The sequence below is a fragment of the Manis pentadactyla genome, chromosome Y (assembly GCF_030020395.1).
Source record: "Manis pentadactyla isolate mManPen7 chromosome Y, mManPen7.hap1, whole genome shotgun sequence".
In the NCBI taxonomy this organism is placed as follows: Eukaryota; Metazoa; Chordata; class Mammalia; order Pholidota; family Manidae; genus Manis; species Manis pentadactyla.
In genome coordinates this window covers 22,268,470-22,285,007 of record NC_080039.1, presented here as the reverse complement: position 1 = coordinate 22,285,007, position 16,538 = coordinate 22,268,470, and the positions used below count along the sequence as shown (strand labels likewise).

Here is a 16,538-nt window from a genome sequence, read left to right as displayed (position 1 = left end):
TTTCATACAGAAAATTTTCTGAATTTTTATGTTCTGTTGAAACAGATATTAGTGAAAACAAATTTTAAGGAAGCAAGTGTAGGAAAACAAGAAACTTAATGAAGGTTTGAAACAAAACAACAGTTCTTGATTGTGTTCATTTTTGTATTTTATGCCACAAAAGTGACATACTCAGGTTACATAACAATTCAGTATCAGAGTCAAGATTTCGCCGTGGACTCTTCATTCAAATTGTCTTGAACTTCCAGCAGTTAATGCCATACATTGTTTTTGTATGGGTTGTATTCATCTCGACTCCTCATTTCATATTAACATTTCTCCCAGTTTTCTTTCCTTGGCCCAGTACGCATTCTTAGCCCACATGAAAGTATTTCACACAGTCCCTTATTATTCTTTAATTGGTCTACTCTTCTTGTATTTCTCAACATTTTTTATTAACTTTAATTTCATACTAGGGAAGAGGGGTGATAACCTTTATTTCAATTTAAAAGTTAATTTTTTAAGATAAGACTATAACAGAAATAATGAAAGACGGTAAAACTTTAATGACATATTTTACTTTTTGTTTAGCTGTTTTTTTCTTGAACACCTTAATGTGATTTATTTGGTCTTTATGCTAAATGGTGGTTATTGTAATAATTTATGCTTTTATAATCTTGTGATATCTTTGGAACTCTTGACATTCAAAGAAAAAACTTGGTGTTAGTATAAGAGTATCCAAAATGTAATTATGAGTTAATGAACCCCAGTTTTGTCTGACTGGGTGTAATCTTAGAAAGACTCTCTAACCTTGTAGAAACATTTTTCTTGTGTCTAAGACAATTAAACTGTTGCCAAGATTCTTTACAGCTCTAGATTGATATGGTCATACATGTAAACAGAATTCCTGTTTAACAAAATTACACAGTGTCACCGTTAATGGTTTTGTCATGTTGAATTATGCTTCTTTTTTTCTAGTGCTGGAAAGAGTTCATGAAATTGGGAAATTGCATGGAGATAAATACTGGGAAAACTCCTGTAATAATCTGTTAATACCTTTTTGTGAAGGATGTATTTTCATTATGCTTGACCCACTACATATGTTTTGTCATATCTCAAACTCATCAACTTTCCGCTTGCACTTGTACAGGAAATACTGTATATGGTCTTCCAAGGCTGGTGATTTGATAACCAGTAAACTAATAATGACATGAGTTTTGATTTGTTACATTACTGAAAATGGCAAACGGGAAGGGAGCCTAGATATCTTTCAAGTGCCCTCCACGGCAAAATTGGCCTCAGTGTTCCAGAGTGAACCTTTAATGATTAATATCCTTGATGAAGTAAACTTGCGTATGTGCTTTGATACTAGTACAGTATGAGTATAATGGATAATATTGGAATAAATATTTGTTTTGAGACATTCTTTTAAGTTGCTTGGTATTTTATTAAAAGGAGGATTATTCAGCTTGTATTATGAATGTAAAACCTTTTAAATTTGTAAAGTACTAGGTAGAATATAGTCTGTAAACTCTTAGTCATAACAGTGTTCACTGGCCTAATTAAACTGTTCGGCTGTTCTCATTTTAGTAAGACTCAGCAAAGTCCTCGTGCGTTTTATCGTCATGATTTAATCAGTCAACTTCAGCACAGTCATACCTTAGTTGCTCTGGTAGCAGAAAACCTTGCAGCATACATGAATAGCATGCGGCTGTATGTTAAAGGTATGTATTATAACCTAAAATGAATTACTACGAATGAACACGGTCGTCCTTCCATGTTTTAATTACATCAGAATGACAGTATGTTTATTTTTAAGAGGACCAAGAAATGGAATTGAATTAGTTTTATGACTTGTATTCATTTATGTGTCCACCGTGGCCTTCCAGATCTCACACAATATAAAGTTTAGGCCAGCTTTTCAAGGCACTGTATAAGGCTGTGTCTCTGTTTATTTCATTGGATTGATTTTTTTTTTATCTTCCCATATCTGGAAAGTCTGTCTGCTTTTACCTGTATTTGTTGCTACTCTTTTGGACATGCACAACTCTCTTTGAACCTTTGCTTTCTTACTGCCACAACTTTTAACTGCCTTTCAAGAAAACTGGATGCTAATTCTCCTGTTGTTAATTCTGCCAAAGTCTGATCTTTCATAATGTTGTAATCACTTCTAATAACCCTGAATTAATGTTTTCCGTTGTTCACAGAAACGTAGTAAAAATCACTACATTAGTAGTCACCAAATATTCTCACCAGTTCTCAGAATCTGAAATTGTTTAAACATATTATAAATATTTGTAATCCTCAGTATTTGGCTAGAACAGTGGATTCTGTGTATGAGCTTGTACCTTTAGTGGTTGTGGTATGATATAGTTGAGTAATAAGTTACTTACAAAAATCCTCACTTTTTTACTAACACACACGTACCCATATAAACGTTAAAGAAATGTAGTGATAATATTAGCAACTCTTCAGATACTCCTAGTGATCTAATTATATCCTGTTACTCTTATTTTTACCCATTCTGTATACTCTGGTCTTACAGCTAAGTATCAGGTGCTATAATTATTCCCATTTCAGTACTACCAATTGGAATCCAAGATTCCTTCTTAGCCAGACAGTTAGATAGGGAAGGCAGGATAGGCATAAAACTTGATTAATTTTCTCTAGCTTGAGCAGCCAAAATAAATAAGCCTGAAGTTTGTACGTACTTCTCTCAACTTTTCTATGCTATCAAGCTTTCCTGGTGGTACAGAGCCCCCCTACCTACAGTTAAGACCCTTTTCCAAAAGTCGAGTCAGATACTTAAGTCTGTGATCATTTTTATTTACCTCATTTTTGCATGATTTAATGTTACTTTCAATGTCATAGTTCATAAAGACCAAATGGCCAAGGCAGTCAGTTGGGAGCACAAGTTGTATTTGTGTTCCTGCTTTATCTCACTCATGATCACAGGAAGGTCAGCGTTCTTCATTTCTACCTTTATATTGCTTTTTTGCAAGCTTAGAAATACAAATGCATGCTGTATAGTTAAACTGCCTAGATTTAAAGCCTAGCTCCAACCCTTAATAGCTGTATAACTTGCACGTTATTTAAGTTTGCTGTGATTAGTATTTGCCAACATACCAAGGACTTGAATGTTTATTTTATTGAGTTCATCTGAATTCATTTATTTCGTATTACTTGTTTCTTTTACCCATAAACTTTTCCTCCTCAGTAGAATATTTTCCAAGTCTGACTAATGTTGCTTAATTAGTTGGTTTTTCAATGTAGGGATAATGTTAATTCTCCCAACTAAAACTTGTAACATTAAATGTATTCTGTGACATAGAAGTAACAATGACACAAATTATGGTGATTGCATCTCTGTAAGAAGCATGTTGCATAAATCTCTTCAAGATAAAGTAAGATTCTTCCAGTTCACTGATGTTTTCCTCAGTTTTATTTAATCAGTATTATGCATTTGCCATGATTATATTCCATTTCTACTGTCATCTCTGATTTTGGAAAAATTATTTGCCCACTGGCAGCAAAACAACTCTGTTTTCATGTTATCTTAGAGCAGCTGAATAAAATGCCTCTTGAGTTTTACATGTGGCAAAACCAAGTTCTGTTGACTCCTTAGTGAATTCGTTCACTAACCACAATTTTTCATCCTGAATCATTTTTAAAACTTTCTTAAATGGTGCACCAATAAACTATAATACAATTTTGTTTCTTTCTTCTCAAAGTGTTAGTTGCCATTTTCTTCTCAAAGTGTTAGTTGCCAGATTCCTGAAAAAGCTTTATAGGACATACTAATTATTTTAACTTGTGTTTTGTAAGGACTGCCCGTTCCCATTACTCTTCCTGTTCTTTTCATTATGACATTTGATTATTTTCAGGACCGTTCACTAACATAAAAAGAATTCTTTATATGTGTGATTCAACAACAGTGCAGTATCAGAATACATAAATATCCTGACATTGACTTATGCTAATTCACTTGGTAGACCTATTTCATTTCTACTTGGCAACTGTAAAGTATTTTTAAATATTGTGGGTTCTTATAATTTAAAATATATTTATAACTAGTATTCATTTTATTAAGTTAATAGTTCTTTGGGAAAGTGAATTATATTCAGGCTTATCTCAGGCAGGTTTTACGATGAGACTTGGACATTTTAGGTAAGAAAGCAAAATTTATTTAGACAATATATAAGCATGTCCAAAGGATAATAGGTGTCATATCTCACCAGCCAAATCTATGACAATTTATCATCAAAATAGTGATGCTCTGGATTATAACCTTTCCAGTTTATAGGTCCTCAAGTCAATCGTTACATGAGTAGATAAGCTGAGGAAAGTGTCGACTAATAATGTAGGAAAAATAATGGATTATAAAACTATTCAGTGAAAGTTTGATGAGTACCAGAGTATGGACATAGTACCAGCGCATCTTCCGACAAATTATTAATTACAAAGGGAAGAGTAAGAACTCTTTAGTGGAGAAACTTGTTGGGAACATCTTGAGTGATCTAAATTAACATTTTAAATATGGGGACAGACCGGTAGCATATAACAGTGTAAGGGAGTTAATGGTATTATTTTATGAAAGGTCCATAACCTGAATAGAACTAGAGATAATATGAAGGAAACCCAAACTGAGTGGCCTTTGACAAAGAGCTTTACTTTTTAAAATAATCAAGGTAAGAAACAAACAGATAAATTAAAATTCTAGGTTTAAGAGGACAGTTACATTCAGTGTGTGTGAACTTAGATTTGATTGATTATAGACTGAGAGAAGGGAAAGCCTAAGAACATTATTGGGATAGTTAATGAAACCTGAATATAAGCAGTGGATCAGACATGTTTAAAATCGAACATACTATGGTTATGTCCTTGTTATTAGGAAATAAACCTAGTTGTGAGGAGTAGAGTGTCATGTTTTCAGTTTATTGTCAACATAGTTACATTGACAAAATTGATGTAAACGAATATAAATGTACTGATAAAACAAATTGGCAAAATGTAAATAATTGGTATACCTGGCTAAAGAATAGTTCCTTGTGTTATGTTTGTGCCTTGTGTATAACTCTGAAATTATATCAAAAAAGAATGTTACGTCATGCTCTTCCTTTCTCACCACCCCCAATCCTGCTTAAGTAAGCAGACAGAGAAAGTTTTTAGATAAAAGGTTTTAAAGGGGTAAAATAGCAGGTAAAGTGGTAGTCCAAAGTTTAGTAGGTGCTTCAAAATCAGTGTTCTGGAAGAAAAGACAAAACTTTTTTAAGTAGTAGAAAGTCACTTCCTGCAATTTTGGGAGCGTGTGGTTTGGTGTAATTGACAACTTTAAGGAAATAAGCAATATGATTTTAGGGCTGCCAATAGGTGTTCATACATGTGGAAATAGGAAACGGTCATAATGCATGTACCTTTGTTTACCAATGCGAACACATAACCAAATGTTCTGTGTAGTCCGTCTTTCAAGAAATCAAGATTTTATGTCTAGTTGAAGTTTTTCTGATATGAAAAATGTCATTTTTGAAGACTTGGGTTGCCTTTACCAATTCTAAAAGAAGCTCACAGAAGTAGAATTCCTTGATATCAGTACTGACATACATAATGTTAAAAGATATGTATCTCAGAAATATCAGTACCTTTTGTTGAAGATAATTTCCAAATTCTCCAAAACTACAAATTTTTGAAATAAATGTTTTTGGTTCTTCAGTGGTTCACAGCCCTTGTTGGAGGCCTTGTGTCTCCTCTGCCACCATAAACAATTCGGTGTTTTCCAGATACCCAGCTTTATCTAATTCTTCTGTGACTTTTATTTTCCTTAATATTGACATAAACAACCAAATGAGAATTTTTTTAAGACAGACTCCTGTGCTGTAAAGTGAGATGTCATCCAGACAAAAATACTACACATAGTACTTTTAGAGCTACGTTCTTTTGACTTTTCCTTTTCCAATAACACACAACTGAGAATTTTTTCACTCAGCATATAATTTTTACAGAGTAAGTTCAAAGGACTTGCTCATTTTATATTATAAAAATAAAGGATTTCCAGCCTTGGGTAAGCCTAGTTACCAATAATTTATAATCATTATGGGTGTGTAGGTTTTTTGAATATTTGAGACTGTTAACAGATACTCATCTGGTAATTGTACAACAACTTTATCAAATGCATTTGAACTCCTGTCACCCTAAATTATCTGTGAAAGTACTTAATGTTATTTTCTATACCAGAAAATTTTTTCCTTGCAATAACAGGGTTTAGTAGAAGAAAGAAAAATGAAAAAAAACTATAAACTATACTTAGAAATTGCTTCAGTGAATGTGAAGAATAGAAGGGGGATTATGCTGAAGTTATTTGTGATCGCACATTGAGCAGATCATATTTTCCTTCAGATTATGTGAAAAGTGTTGGTTGTTGGTAAATTGGGTATATATAAATACCACTGTTACAGGCTGCCTATTAATGATAAATGCTCATTGCCTTTACTTACTTTGGATAAAGTCAGCAGTGATGTGTATATACATGTGTATAATCCATTGTTTTTGTTATTTTGAAGAACATGAGAACTGTGATCCACAGACTGTGAGATTTGGAAGTCAATACAGTCATGTTCAAGAAGTCCAAGAACGGCTTAACTTCCTTAGGTTGGTTCTAAACAATTAATGTTATCTTTAAGGGACATAAAAGGCGTACTGTGTTAATATTCTCTAGAATTTAGTCTTTTGTTTGATGGACATTACACCCTGCAGATGAATGTTTTACACATAAGAACCATTGCCAAAAAGTGATGTAACATTTCCTGTGTGATCATTACTAAATAGTTTTAATTACCTGAGGGGAATACAGAAATTTTGCCTATCTTTTAAGCCAAAGCTAAATGTAGTCTTGGGCTGAATTTGTCCAGTAATGTCTAGCTTTAACGACATGGATGTGGATATGGATATATAGAAGTTTCTTAGAAATGCAGCTACCTATCATAGCAGAAAAGAATAGATGAATCATAAGTATTATAAGCAAAATTTCCAGGACACAAAATTTTTCATGAAATCTAGTTATTTATTATTTAGGTTAATTCTTGGGAATTTTCTCTTTAAATTATGTACATTGTATATGCTATCAATGAACCGTGTAATCATTGATGGGAAATATTTAGATTTATACATGAAATCTTTTTAAGTCCATAGTTGCTTTAAAGAATCTTATAATCTGCTCAAAGGTTTGATCTGATCTTTTCAGATACAGGTGTTTTACATCAATTCCACTTGAGAAAAATTATCTTACCAAGTTCTATGATGTTTATTTAAACTGCCCTTTTTTTAAACCATCTGGAAAAAAGGACTTGCCTCCACATATTGAGACTCTCCTGTAGTCGATCATTATTTTTTATGAGTGTGTGCTGTATCTCTTAGGTTTTTATTGCAATAGAAACCTTGTTGAGGGATTACTTTATTAAAGTTTAGAATCAGAAGACCTTTTATAGTTCCTGCCTTATAAATACCTAGAACTGCAATTCATCAAAGGGAAACAGAACTAAGAACTTATGCCTACTGTATAATTGATTTTTTACAAATCACCTTATCCTCATAGCAACCCTGTGAGGCAGGTGACATTCCAGTTTGAAATAAGAAAACTGATGATTCAGTTTGGGAAAGTTAACTTCTTTGAAGTCACACAACCAGCATGTAATTGAACTAGACTACCCATACTGTGTGTCTTACTTTAAAATCTGTTCTTTTCTGTGACACAGCGCTTTTTCAAACTTATTTTAGAGCTTAATTTGAAACTACTGCATTTTATTATTCTGGGTCTCATCTTCCTAATTCATAATTGAACATAGGAGGGATTGGGTAGGATTAAAAGCTAAAAGGCTTTTTCATACTCAGACCTAGAAATACAGAGGTTTTAGAGACATACAACCGTGACCCAGAAGAAGTAACCCATTAGCATTAAATAATCAACACACTGTTGGATAAGAAGTATTAACATTCTGATAACTAAGAATTAAATTCAATGAAAAATCATTAGTCCAATTAAATTAGCTTCTGTTTCCTCTTACTGTCTTTCATAGAAACAGAGTAGGTGGAGAAGTGCTCCGGGAACCTAGAATCTAACTGAGGGAAGGGATTAATTGAAGAGGAGTCTTCAATTTCAGTACACTTTTTTTTTTAGTGGACAGAACTGATAATCACACAACCAGAAATCCCCAGACTAGAACAGTTTGATTATTGATAAACATGCTAATGACTTCTGACATAGAAAAAAGCTAAAATTTTATGTAGGTTATTTTGTTTATTGTGGCCAGGTACTGAGGTTATATCTTCAGAAGTTTAAATTTTGTAAGCAGCGTGGTTTTTTAACAACATTCAGTTATCCCTGACGGTCACTTAAGGTAATACCTCATTTTCCAGTGAAGCCACCATGTAAGAAGGGAGCTTTAAAACGAGTATCTGGTTTCAAAAGCTAAACTTCTTGAGAGCAAGGGAAAAGAGAAATACTTAGGGTAAGTAACAGAATTGCTAGCACGGTGCAGTTTTCCCATAATACATGCTTGTTGGTAAATGAATGAATATTGGTGCTTATTTTACTACCATAAGTGTCCAAGAAATAAGTTCTTTTTAAAGAATACCTTTTTAGCTGTAATTAAAATGTAGTTGTGACAGATGTATTATTTCAGGCATATAGAAATTGTGTTTGAGGATAAAATTTTATAAAACTAATTACTGATTTCTGAAATTTTTCCAAGATTTTTATTGAAAGATGGCCAACTGTGCCTCTGTGCTCCTCAAGCAAAACAAATATGGAAATGCTTAGCAGAGAATGCAGTTTACCTTTGTGACCGTGAAGCTTGTTTTAAGTGGTATTCCAAGTTAATGGGGGATAAACCAGACTTAGATCCTGATAGTAATAAGGACTTCTTTGAAAGTAGTGTGCTTCAGCTTAATCCTTCGCTGTTAACTGAAAATGGAATAAAATGTTTTGAACGAATCTTTAAAGCTGTTAATTGTCAAGAGGGGAAACTAGTAGCAAAAAGAAGAGCCTACATGATGGATGATTTGGAATTGATAGGATTAGACTACCTTTGGAAGGTAAGTGAGAAGGAGGAACTCTTGTTTGCAAACATTGTGCCTGAGTTGTTTTTTAAAAAAAAAAATAGCTAAAGGGTCATAATTTAACGATTAGGTTATATTTATTTATTCTGCTCTTGTACTTGCCCTAGGAACCTAGGGGGAGTATTTGTTCACCTTCAGCATCCTGTGTCACCTATTTTTGCTAGTGGCTCTTGTGTTTTTTTTTCTCTCTCTTCTTTTACCACCTGCCTTGATGTTTCTTTTGTACTTATTTAGAATCTTTTGAGATATATACAAGTGCACTGATAGTTGTAACTTGCATCTTTCATCCTCCCCTCGTAAGTCATTTTTTCCACTTTTTATGAGGCCATGGTACATTTGATGCCAAAATGACTGATGGACAGAAGAGAGGGCTATTATTTGTAAGGAGTTATTAATAGTTTTACTGACACTGTTTAATTTATGATACATTTTAAGAACTGGAGAGTGAAATTCTATATTCTGTTTAAGGCTAACATTTCTATTTTGATAAGTAAATCCTGTTGCCATCCTTTAAAAATCAAACGTATTACATTGTTGTATTTCATCGTATATTTATTTTCATTGTGGATTTTTTGTTTGCAAATTGTAGATGGACTAAATGTTTGATACGGTGTTTCACCAGAATCAGTGGTGTTCAGACATTTTTAAACAGTTAACCACCGTGAATAAAAAAAATGATATAATGCTAGCTGATAAAGAAATAAAAGCCTGCTTTTTCTCTGCTCAGTCCCCACTAGCTGCTTTCTTTTCCCTCCTTAAATCTTTTAAAGGGTCAGCCCTGAAATATTCTTAAAGACTTAGGATTCCAAACATAGTTTAAAACCCAATGATTTAATTGGACAAATTGATAAATGTGCAGAAACTGTGTTTGACAGCATCGCCCTTTTGTTAAATGGTTTTTCTGTGTAAATGCTTTACCTTGTTTGAATTTCTCCTTGAAAATCTCAGTTGACCCACCAAATTGCAGAGTTAAATAACATTGGTTAAAGTGCATTTTGTTCTTTTCATTTTTAAGCAAACTGCTCTGTGGCAAAAACTTGAAGTTTGGTTATATATTAATCCTTAATTTTCAAGTTTATGTAAATTTATGTTATGGTTTTACTTTATCGAAGTTAAATTGCCTAATACTGTATTAAAAATAGTGAGTGAATGAGAGCTTATGTGCCAAAACAAGATACAACTTGAATGCTAATATTACTATAATTCTGGGTTCTAGGTTGTGATTCAGAGTAATGACGACGTTGCCAGCAGAGCTATAGATCTCCTTAAAGAGATGTATACAAAACTTGGGCCCAGATTACAGGTCAATCAGGTAAGATTTGAAATGCATAAAAACTTTTATACAACTAAATTGAAATTAATTTTGTGTTTAGTAGAATCTTTTTAAACTTAGGGTTAATTTTTAAACTAGAAATTAATCTTGTTCAAAATAGGTATTTAGGTATTTAATCCACACCTGCCCCCTACAAAATGGTAACTCAGTTGATTGTTCTTTGGTAATCATTCATTAGGATGTAAGGATTATTTTGAATATAACGTTGTATGTTGAGACAATCAAAAATTGACTGAATTTGACATTTAGTCCTGAAGTTTTTACTTCAATTGGTATATGCTTGCTTATTTTCTTATTACGAGCTTCTTTTTTGTGTTTTATTGTCAAATATGATATGATTGAGTGTTACCAAAAAGTTGAGATTTATTGTCTTTAATTGGACTAATATAATTTTTTATGTTTAAACTTCAAAGCAGTCTGAGCTATTTGGACAATCATTTATAATTTATAGGTAGTTATCCATGAAGACTTCATTCAGTCTTGCTTTAATCGTTTGAAAGCTTCGTATGACACATTGTGTGCTTTGGGTGGCAATGAAGACACAATTAATTTTGCAACGCAGGAAGCCATTCGAATGGTTCGAGTATTAACTGTGTTAAGGGAATACATAAATGAATGTGACGGTGATTATCATGAGAAAAGAACAATTCTACCTATGTCAAGGTTTGTAAGAAATTTATCTAGTAGAGTAAACTTAACAGCTGTTATTTTCTTTGCCAGTTTAACCCCATGTATGATACATGGGTTAAAAGGATATTAAAGAAATTTTTCATTTCTGGATTTTGTTGTCCTGCCTTTTAAAAATTTACTTGAAAACATTGTTCTCAGCAATGTGCTGAATATGATTGTGGTTTTTTTCTCCTTATTTGAAATTGTTACACGACCTTTTTTTTTTTTCAGACATTTCAGATATTGTTAATGTACAATTACTTGAACAACATTATGGTTACTAGACTCCCCTTATTTTTTTTAAATTTTGGTATCATTAATCTACAGCTACGTGAGGAACATTGTGTTTACCAGAGTCCCCCTGTCACCAAATCACCCCCCTATACCCCTTTGCAGTCACTGTCCATCAGCATAGTAAGATGCTGTAGAATCACTACTGGTCTTCTCTGTGTTGTGCAGTCCTCCCTGTGCGAACCCCCTGCCACCCACCACATTGAGCAAGCTAATTATAGTGTCCCCTTTTTTCCCTCCCCCACTGCCCCCTTGTCCCTCCCTTCGCACCCATCCTCCCCAGTCCCTTTCCCTTTGGTAACTGTTAGTCCATTCTTGGATTCTGTGAGTCTGCTGCTGTTTTGTTCAGTTTTTTTCTTTGTTCTTATACTCCACATATGAGTGAAATCATTTGATACTTGTCTTCTCCACCTGACTTATTTCACTGAGCATAATACCCTAAACCTTTTTTTTTTTGAAAGTAGAAAGTTTTGAACTTTATTTTTGTGAGGAATTCATTCTCACTAAGAACAGCTTTCTACTTCTATCTTTTGTAGTTCCATTCTGTTACCACCATTACATGCGGTGCTGGTATTTTGTAGTTGATGTGTTTTTAACGTTCCTTACCCATTTACACTTTTAACACTTAATTCCTAAAAGCTGCTTATTCTGTAGATAAAACAAGTATTTTTAACCGTACATATATACATAACCATAAAATTATATACAAATTCTGAATTACATATATAACAAAGACGTAAGTAAATAAACTCAGTAGTAACAATTTAAATGGCATCTCTAGTTTGGGAGAAGTTTATAGAAAAGGTAACCATCACATTTTTAAAATTGTGATTATTTATAAATGTAAAAATGCTTCTTGAATGTGATTTTTATTTTCCACCTTGGAGAGAAGAAGAAAAATACTTCAGGATGAATTTTGTTACCAGATTTTTTACATTAAATATTTAGTAAAATCATGCATTTTCACAGTTCTGTCCAAACTCTCAAGCTGAAGCTCTTTCCACATTTAAAAAGTTGTTAGTGAATTAAACTTTTGTACCTTAGAAGAAAAATTGTTTGTTTGGTATTTATCTTCCTCTTACTTAATGTGAAAATACTGAATTCCCAGCTTTATGTTCTGGGCACTCTGCTGAATATGATTGTTTTTTGTCCCCTTATTTAAATTTTTTTTCCAGAGCATTCCATGGTAAAGACCTTTTTCTTATAGTTCAATTTCCAAACCATGGCGGACAGGTTGATGACTTGGACATACGGTCCCATACAAACGATACAGTTGGTTCAGTACGGCGATGCATTCTCAATCATATTAAAGCAAATGTGGCCCACACAAATATTGAACTCTTTGTGGGTGGTGAGCTTATAGATTCTGAAGATGACAGAAAGCTAATGGGACAGTTACACTTAAAAGATAAATCAGTAAGTACATATAATTTTCAAATATTTCCCCAAAAGTTAAACAGTTGAAACTTCTCATGTATTTACTGGATGTTTCTTCAGCATCTATTGTGTGCAGTCTTCTTTGTTAGGTGTTTGGGTTATTATCCTGTATAACGTAGGTTATTGTGACAGTAGTGTATTATAGAAAATAAACTTCTCATTGCTTATCTTGGGTAGGATTTTTAAAAAATATATTTCTAAAATTAAAGCATGAATTTTTAAAGTCTTTTTGAATCTACGTATCATTGCCATACTTTGTTGAAGATACTTTCTCTTGTTTTTGCTACTATTTTATACTATGATTTCTAGGTAATTACAGCCAAACTTACACAAGTGAGTTCCAACATGCCTTCAAGCCCTGATAGTTCTTCTGATTCTTCTACTGGATCTCCTAGAAACCATTATAATCACTACAGTGATGGCCCCAGTCCAGAAGTGGAAAGTTGTTTGCCTGGGGTAGTAAGTAGCTGCTATATATATAAGGCATTGCTCTTCTTTGGGAACACAACTATATGTAAAGAATACTTTTTCTGAGGACTTTGTAACTTTATAGATGGGCAAATATCAAATAAAATCACTCTTAACTATTAACTTTTGATGAATTTGTTAATTTTTGAAATTCAAAATGCAATTACCTTATAGTTATTATACCGTTTGCATAGAAATAATCTATTACAGTGGAACAAAAACTACTATTAAACATGCACATGTAGAAAATACTACTGTACCATCAGTCATTTCTCTGGAAATGTTTGTAAAGGTGATCTGCTGTCTTTCTCATATCTAAAAAACAACTTATGCTTTTCTCATACTCTGTTCCCCTTTCTCCCTTATGAATTGTTACAGGTACAGCAACACCAGCCACTTCATGTCAGGGTGATTTGCGTCTTGTCAGTAACTGTTTTAGCAATCTAGTCAGCAATAGTTACCCCTGAAGGGGTGAAGTGCCTTCTGCATAGATAGCCTCTGAGGGCTTGGAAGGTCCATAGTTTGTTTACAAAATCAGAACACTTGTCACAAAGAAATTAACCTAATTAGCTTAGAAAGATTAATAAATTGCTAAATTTGCAACTTAAAGATCAGTGGATTTATAAAAGTAAAAAGGTGGGGAATGCAGATAATTTCAGGAATTAAAAATGGCAAATGCAAAAGAAGTGCTGAAGAAATAGGAAATTCATTTAGGGACAGTGAAGAGATTAATTTTGAATAAGAACTTTATGACATAGTTTATAGGTAAATTTTTTTGTATTCTATATTCCAGATAATGTCACTGCATCCCAGATATATCTCTTTCCTTTGGCAAGTTGCAGACTTAGGTAGCAATCTGAATGTGCTACCTCTTAGAGATGGAGCAAGAGTACTTATGAAACTTATGCCTCCAGGTAAGAAAATTGCCTAGATTCCCACTCCCACCCCCTAAATGCTGAGAAGTAGATTAAAAATAGATTACTTCCCATGAGGTATTTTTCATACTAGTCTGTTACAAGGATCACCATGTGAGCCATAAACATTGATAATGCGAAATTTTCCACAGATAGATAAATAATACATAGGAGCATGTAATTTAAGAAAAGAATTTTAATTAACTAATGCATGTATTAAAAATCTAGGATTCTTCAGAGGCTATAATTGAAGAAAATAATATTCTACCTCACCCATCCTCACCCTCCATTTCTTTTTAAAGAGAGAACCATTTTCAACGTGTAGCCTCTACTTACTGCCTATACCACATTTTCTCTAAGTAGTGTTTGTTCATACCATTATTTTTTATGCCATTTAGATATTACTAAATGCTGATTTAGTTTAATGTAGATGGAGATTATTTGTTACATCCTCTCACATCCTTCTGGTCATCTCAGAAAGTTTGCTTAAATATGTATTAATTCACACTGTCAACATTGTGCAAATAGTATGAAAATATTGGGCTTAAAGTATGTTCTCAACATTGAAAAAAGAAAGACTGTATGTTTTAGTATCCTATGTTAGACCTATTTATACTAGATTTTAAAATTCCCTCCACTTTGATTAGCTTGCTTTTCTGTGAATTTTTTACTAAATTTCTCACATCCCTTCTAATAGTTTCTTAAAATAGCATAGCTAGCATGTGTTATATCATGTTTTCATGGTATTTCCTCCTGTTGTTCCTGTCTGGTTGTTCTCTTTGATACAGTTAACTGCTCTGAGACTAATTTATGTAACTTCCCTGTGGTGAATTCTCTGGTGCTCTTTTGTCTTAGGTATTTCTTGAGTCAGTCCTCATCTTGGTGAAGGCACACCCTCCAAAAAATGGGTACATGGGAAGCAGATTTTTTTTAACAGTTTTTCTGAATACAGTTAAACCCTCACTTGTAGTAGTATGGTTTCTTTGTGTTGTGCATAGAGTTGAAGATTGAAAATTTGTTCCATTACAGTTCCTTGGGAAGTGGGAAGTCTGAAGCCATAATTTCCTTTCTGTTTGGGAGCCTTTTTTTTTTTTTTTGGTATCATTCATCTACAATTACATGAGGAACATTGTGTTTACTAGATTCCCCCCATCACCATATTCCCCCCATATACCCCTTTACAGTCACTGTCCATCAGTGTGGAAGTCTTTTTTAAAGTGCTTGAATTCTGAAATCTTATGATGGATTTTTGTATGTGTTTTTTCTCTTCTGGGAGAGGCTACTCAACATTGTCAGTCAAAAGACTAACTGCTTCACATGTGAATGTTTGCTTTTTTGGTGTTTTGCTTGTATGTACTTATGCTTCATTTATGCTTTTGAAATTTTTTATACTTGAGAAAGTGCTATTGGGATTAAGTCCATTTTGCATGAAATTTTGCCTCCCCTATTCTACGTTTTTTTTTTTTAAATTAAGTTGATATAACAACATTTTTTACCTATTTGTTGTAATGTTTTTGTGGTTTTCTCCCCTGTTACTTCACATATGGTCCCGGTTCTTTTTTTTTTTTTTTTTTGGACATTTCCAGTGTTCCTGCTGTGATAGGACATTTGTGATCCATTAAACCTCATATTGTTAAAAAAAAAATGCACTCCAGAGCCTGTGTTACAAAGACCAGTAAAATTTTATTGCTGTAAAGTACTGAATTGTTCTGTATTAAGGCGAGTCAAGAGACTCAGACAGATTTTATTTCCAACAAAAATTCATGAAATTAAAGATGGTTACACCCGTACAAGTAAGTGAAATTCACTGTGGACTCTACTGATTGAATACACGTGATAGGGTCAGATTCTTTCCACAGAGTATTTGCTAATTAATAGTACAGTCAGTGAATGACTATATGGTATACACATACCTTATTGCACAAGCTTTGTAAATCTTTCTTCCTCAGTCTTTTTCTGTTTCACATGTACTGTTTCCATGCAAAGTTAACATTTTAGCAGATTCCACTCATGTTGTACTGAAGTAGTGTTTTCTCAACTTCCTTGAAAATATTTACTTACGTAGTTGTTATACGCAGGTTGTATTTTAGTCACTAAAGAGTTGACGTTGACTCAGCCTAAGCAACTACTGAGCAGCAGCATTAATCTATCAGCTCATCATGGACCAGGAAAAATGAGTCATTTTTGTTTTTATTTTCTTACTGTGGTAAAAATATGTATGACAGAATCTGCCATTCAGTTACTTATGAATGAATAATTGAGTAGCATTGATTATATGCACAATATTCTACAGTTATATTATGATCACCACTGTTTCTAGTGCCATTTTTTTTTAA

At 33.2% G+C, this 16,538-nt stretch overlaps 1 protein-coding gene across 3 annotated transcripts in view; it reads left to right on the top strand.

The window, feature by feature from the left end:
- LOC130682131 (probable ubiquitin carboxyl-terminal hydrolase FAF-X) overlaps positions 1 to 16,538 on the top strand; it is a 165,887-nt gene that overhangs the window by 48,715 nt on the left and 100,634 nt on the right. For 2 of the 3 annotated variants that reach the window (XM_057496270.1, XM_057496268.1), the window contains exons 13-20: positions 1,570 to 1,703; positions 6,537 to 6,624; positions 8,724 to 9,066; positions 10,307 to 10,402; positions 10,875 to 11,086; positions 12,559 to 12,799; positions 13,130 to 13,279; positions 14,082 to 14,202. In XM_057496270.1, the coding sequence (XP_057352253.1) occupies positions 1,570 to 1,703; positions 6,537 to 6,624; positions 8,724 to 9,066; positions 10,307 to 10,402; positions 10,875 to 11,086; positions 12,559 to 12,799; positions 13,130 to 13,279; positions 14,082 to 14,202 (1,385 nt within the window). Of the gene's footprint in view, positions 1 to 1,553; positions 1,704 to 6,536; positions 6,625 to 8,723; positions 9,067 to 10,306; positions 10,403 to 10,874; positions 11,087 to 12,558; positions 12,800 to 13,129; positions 13,280 to 14,081; positions 14,203 to 16,538 lie in introns of all 3 variants that reach the window. The other variant, XM_057496269.1, reaches the window with a different exon arrangement.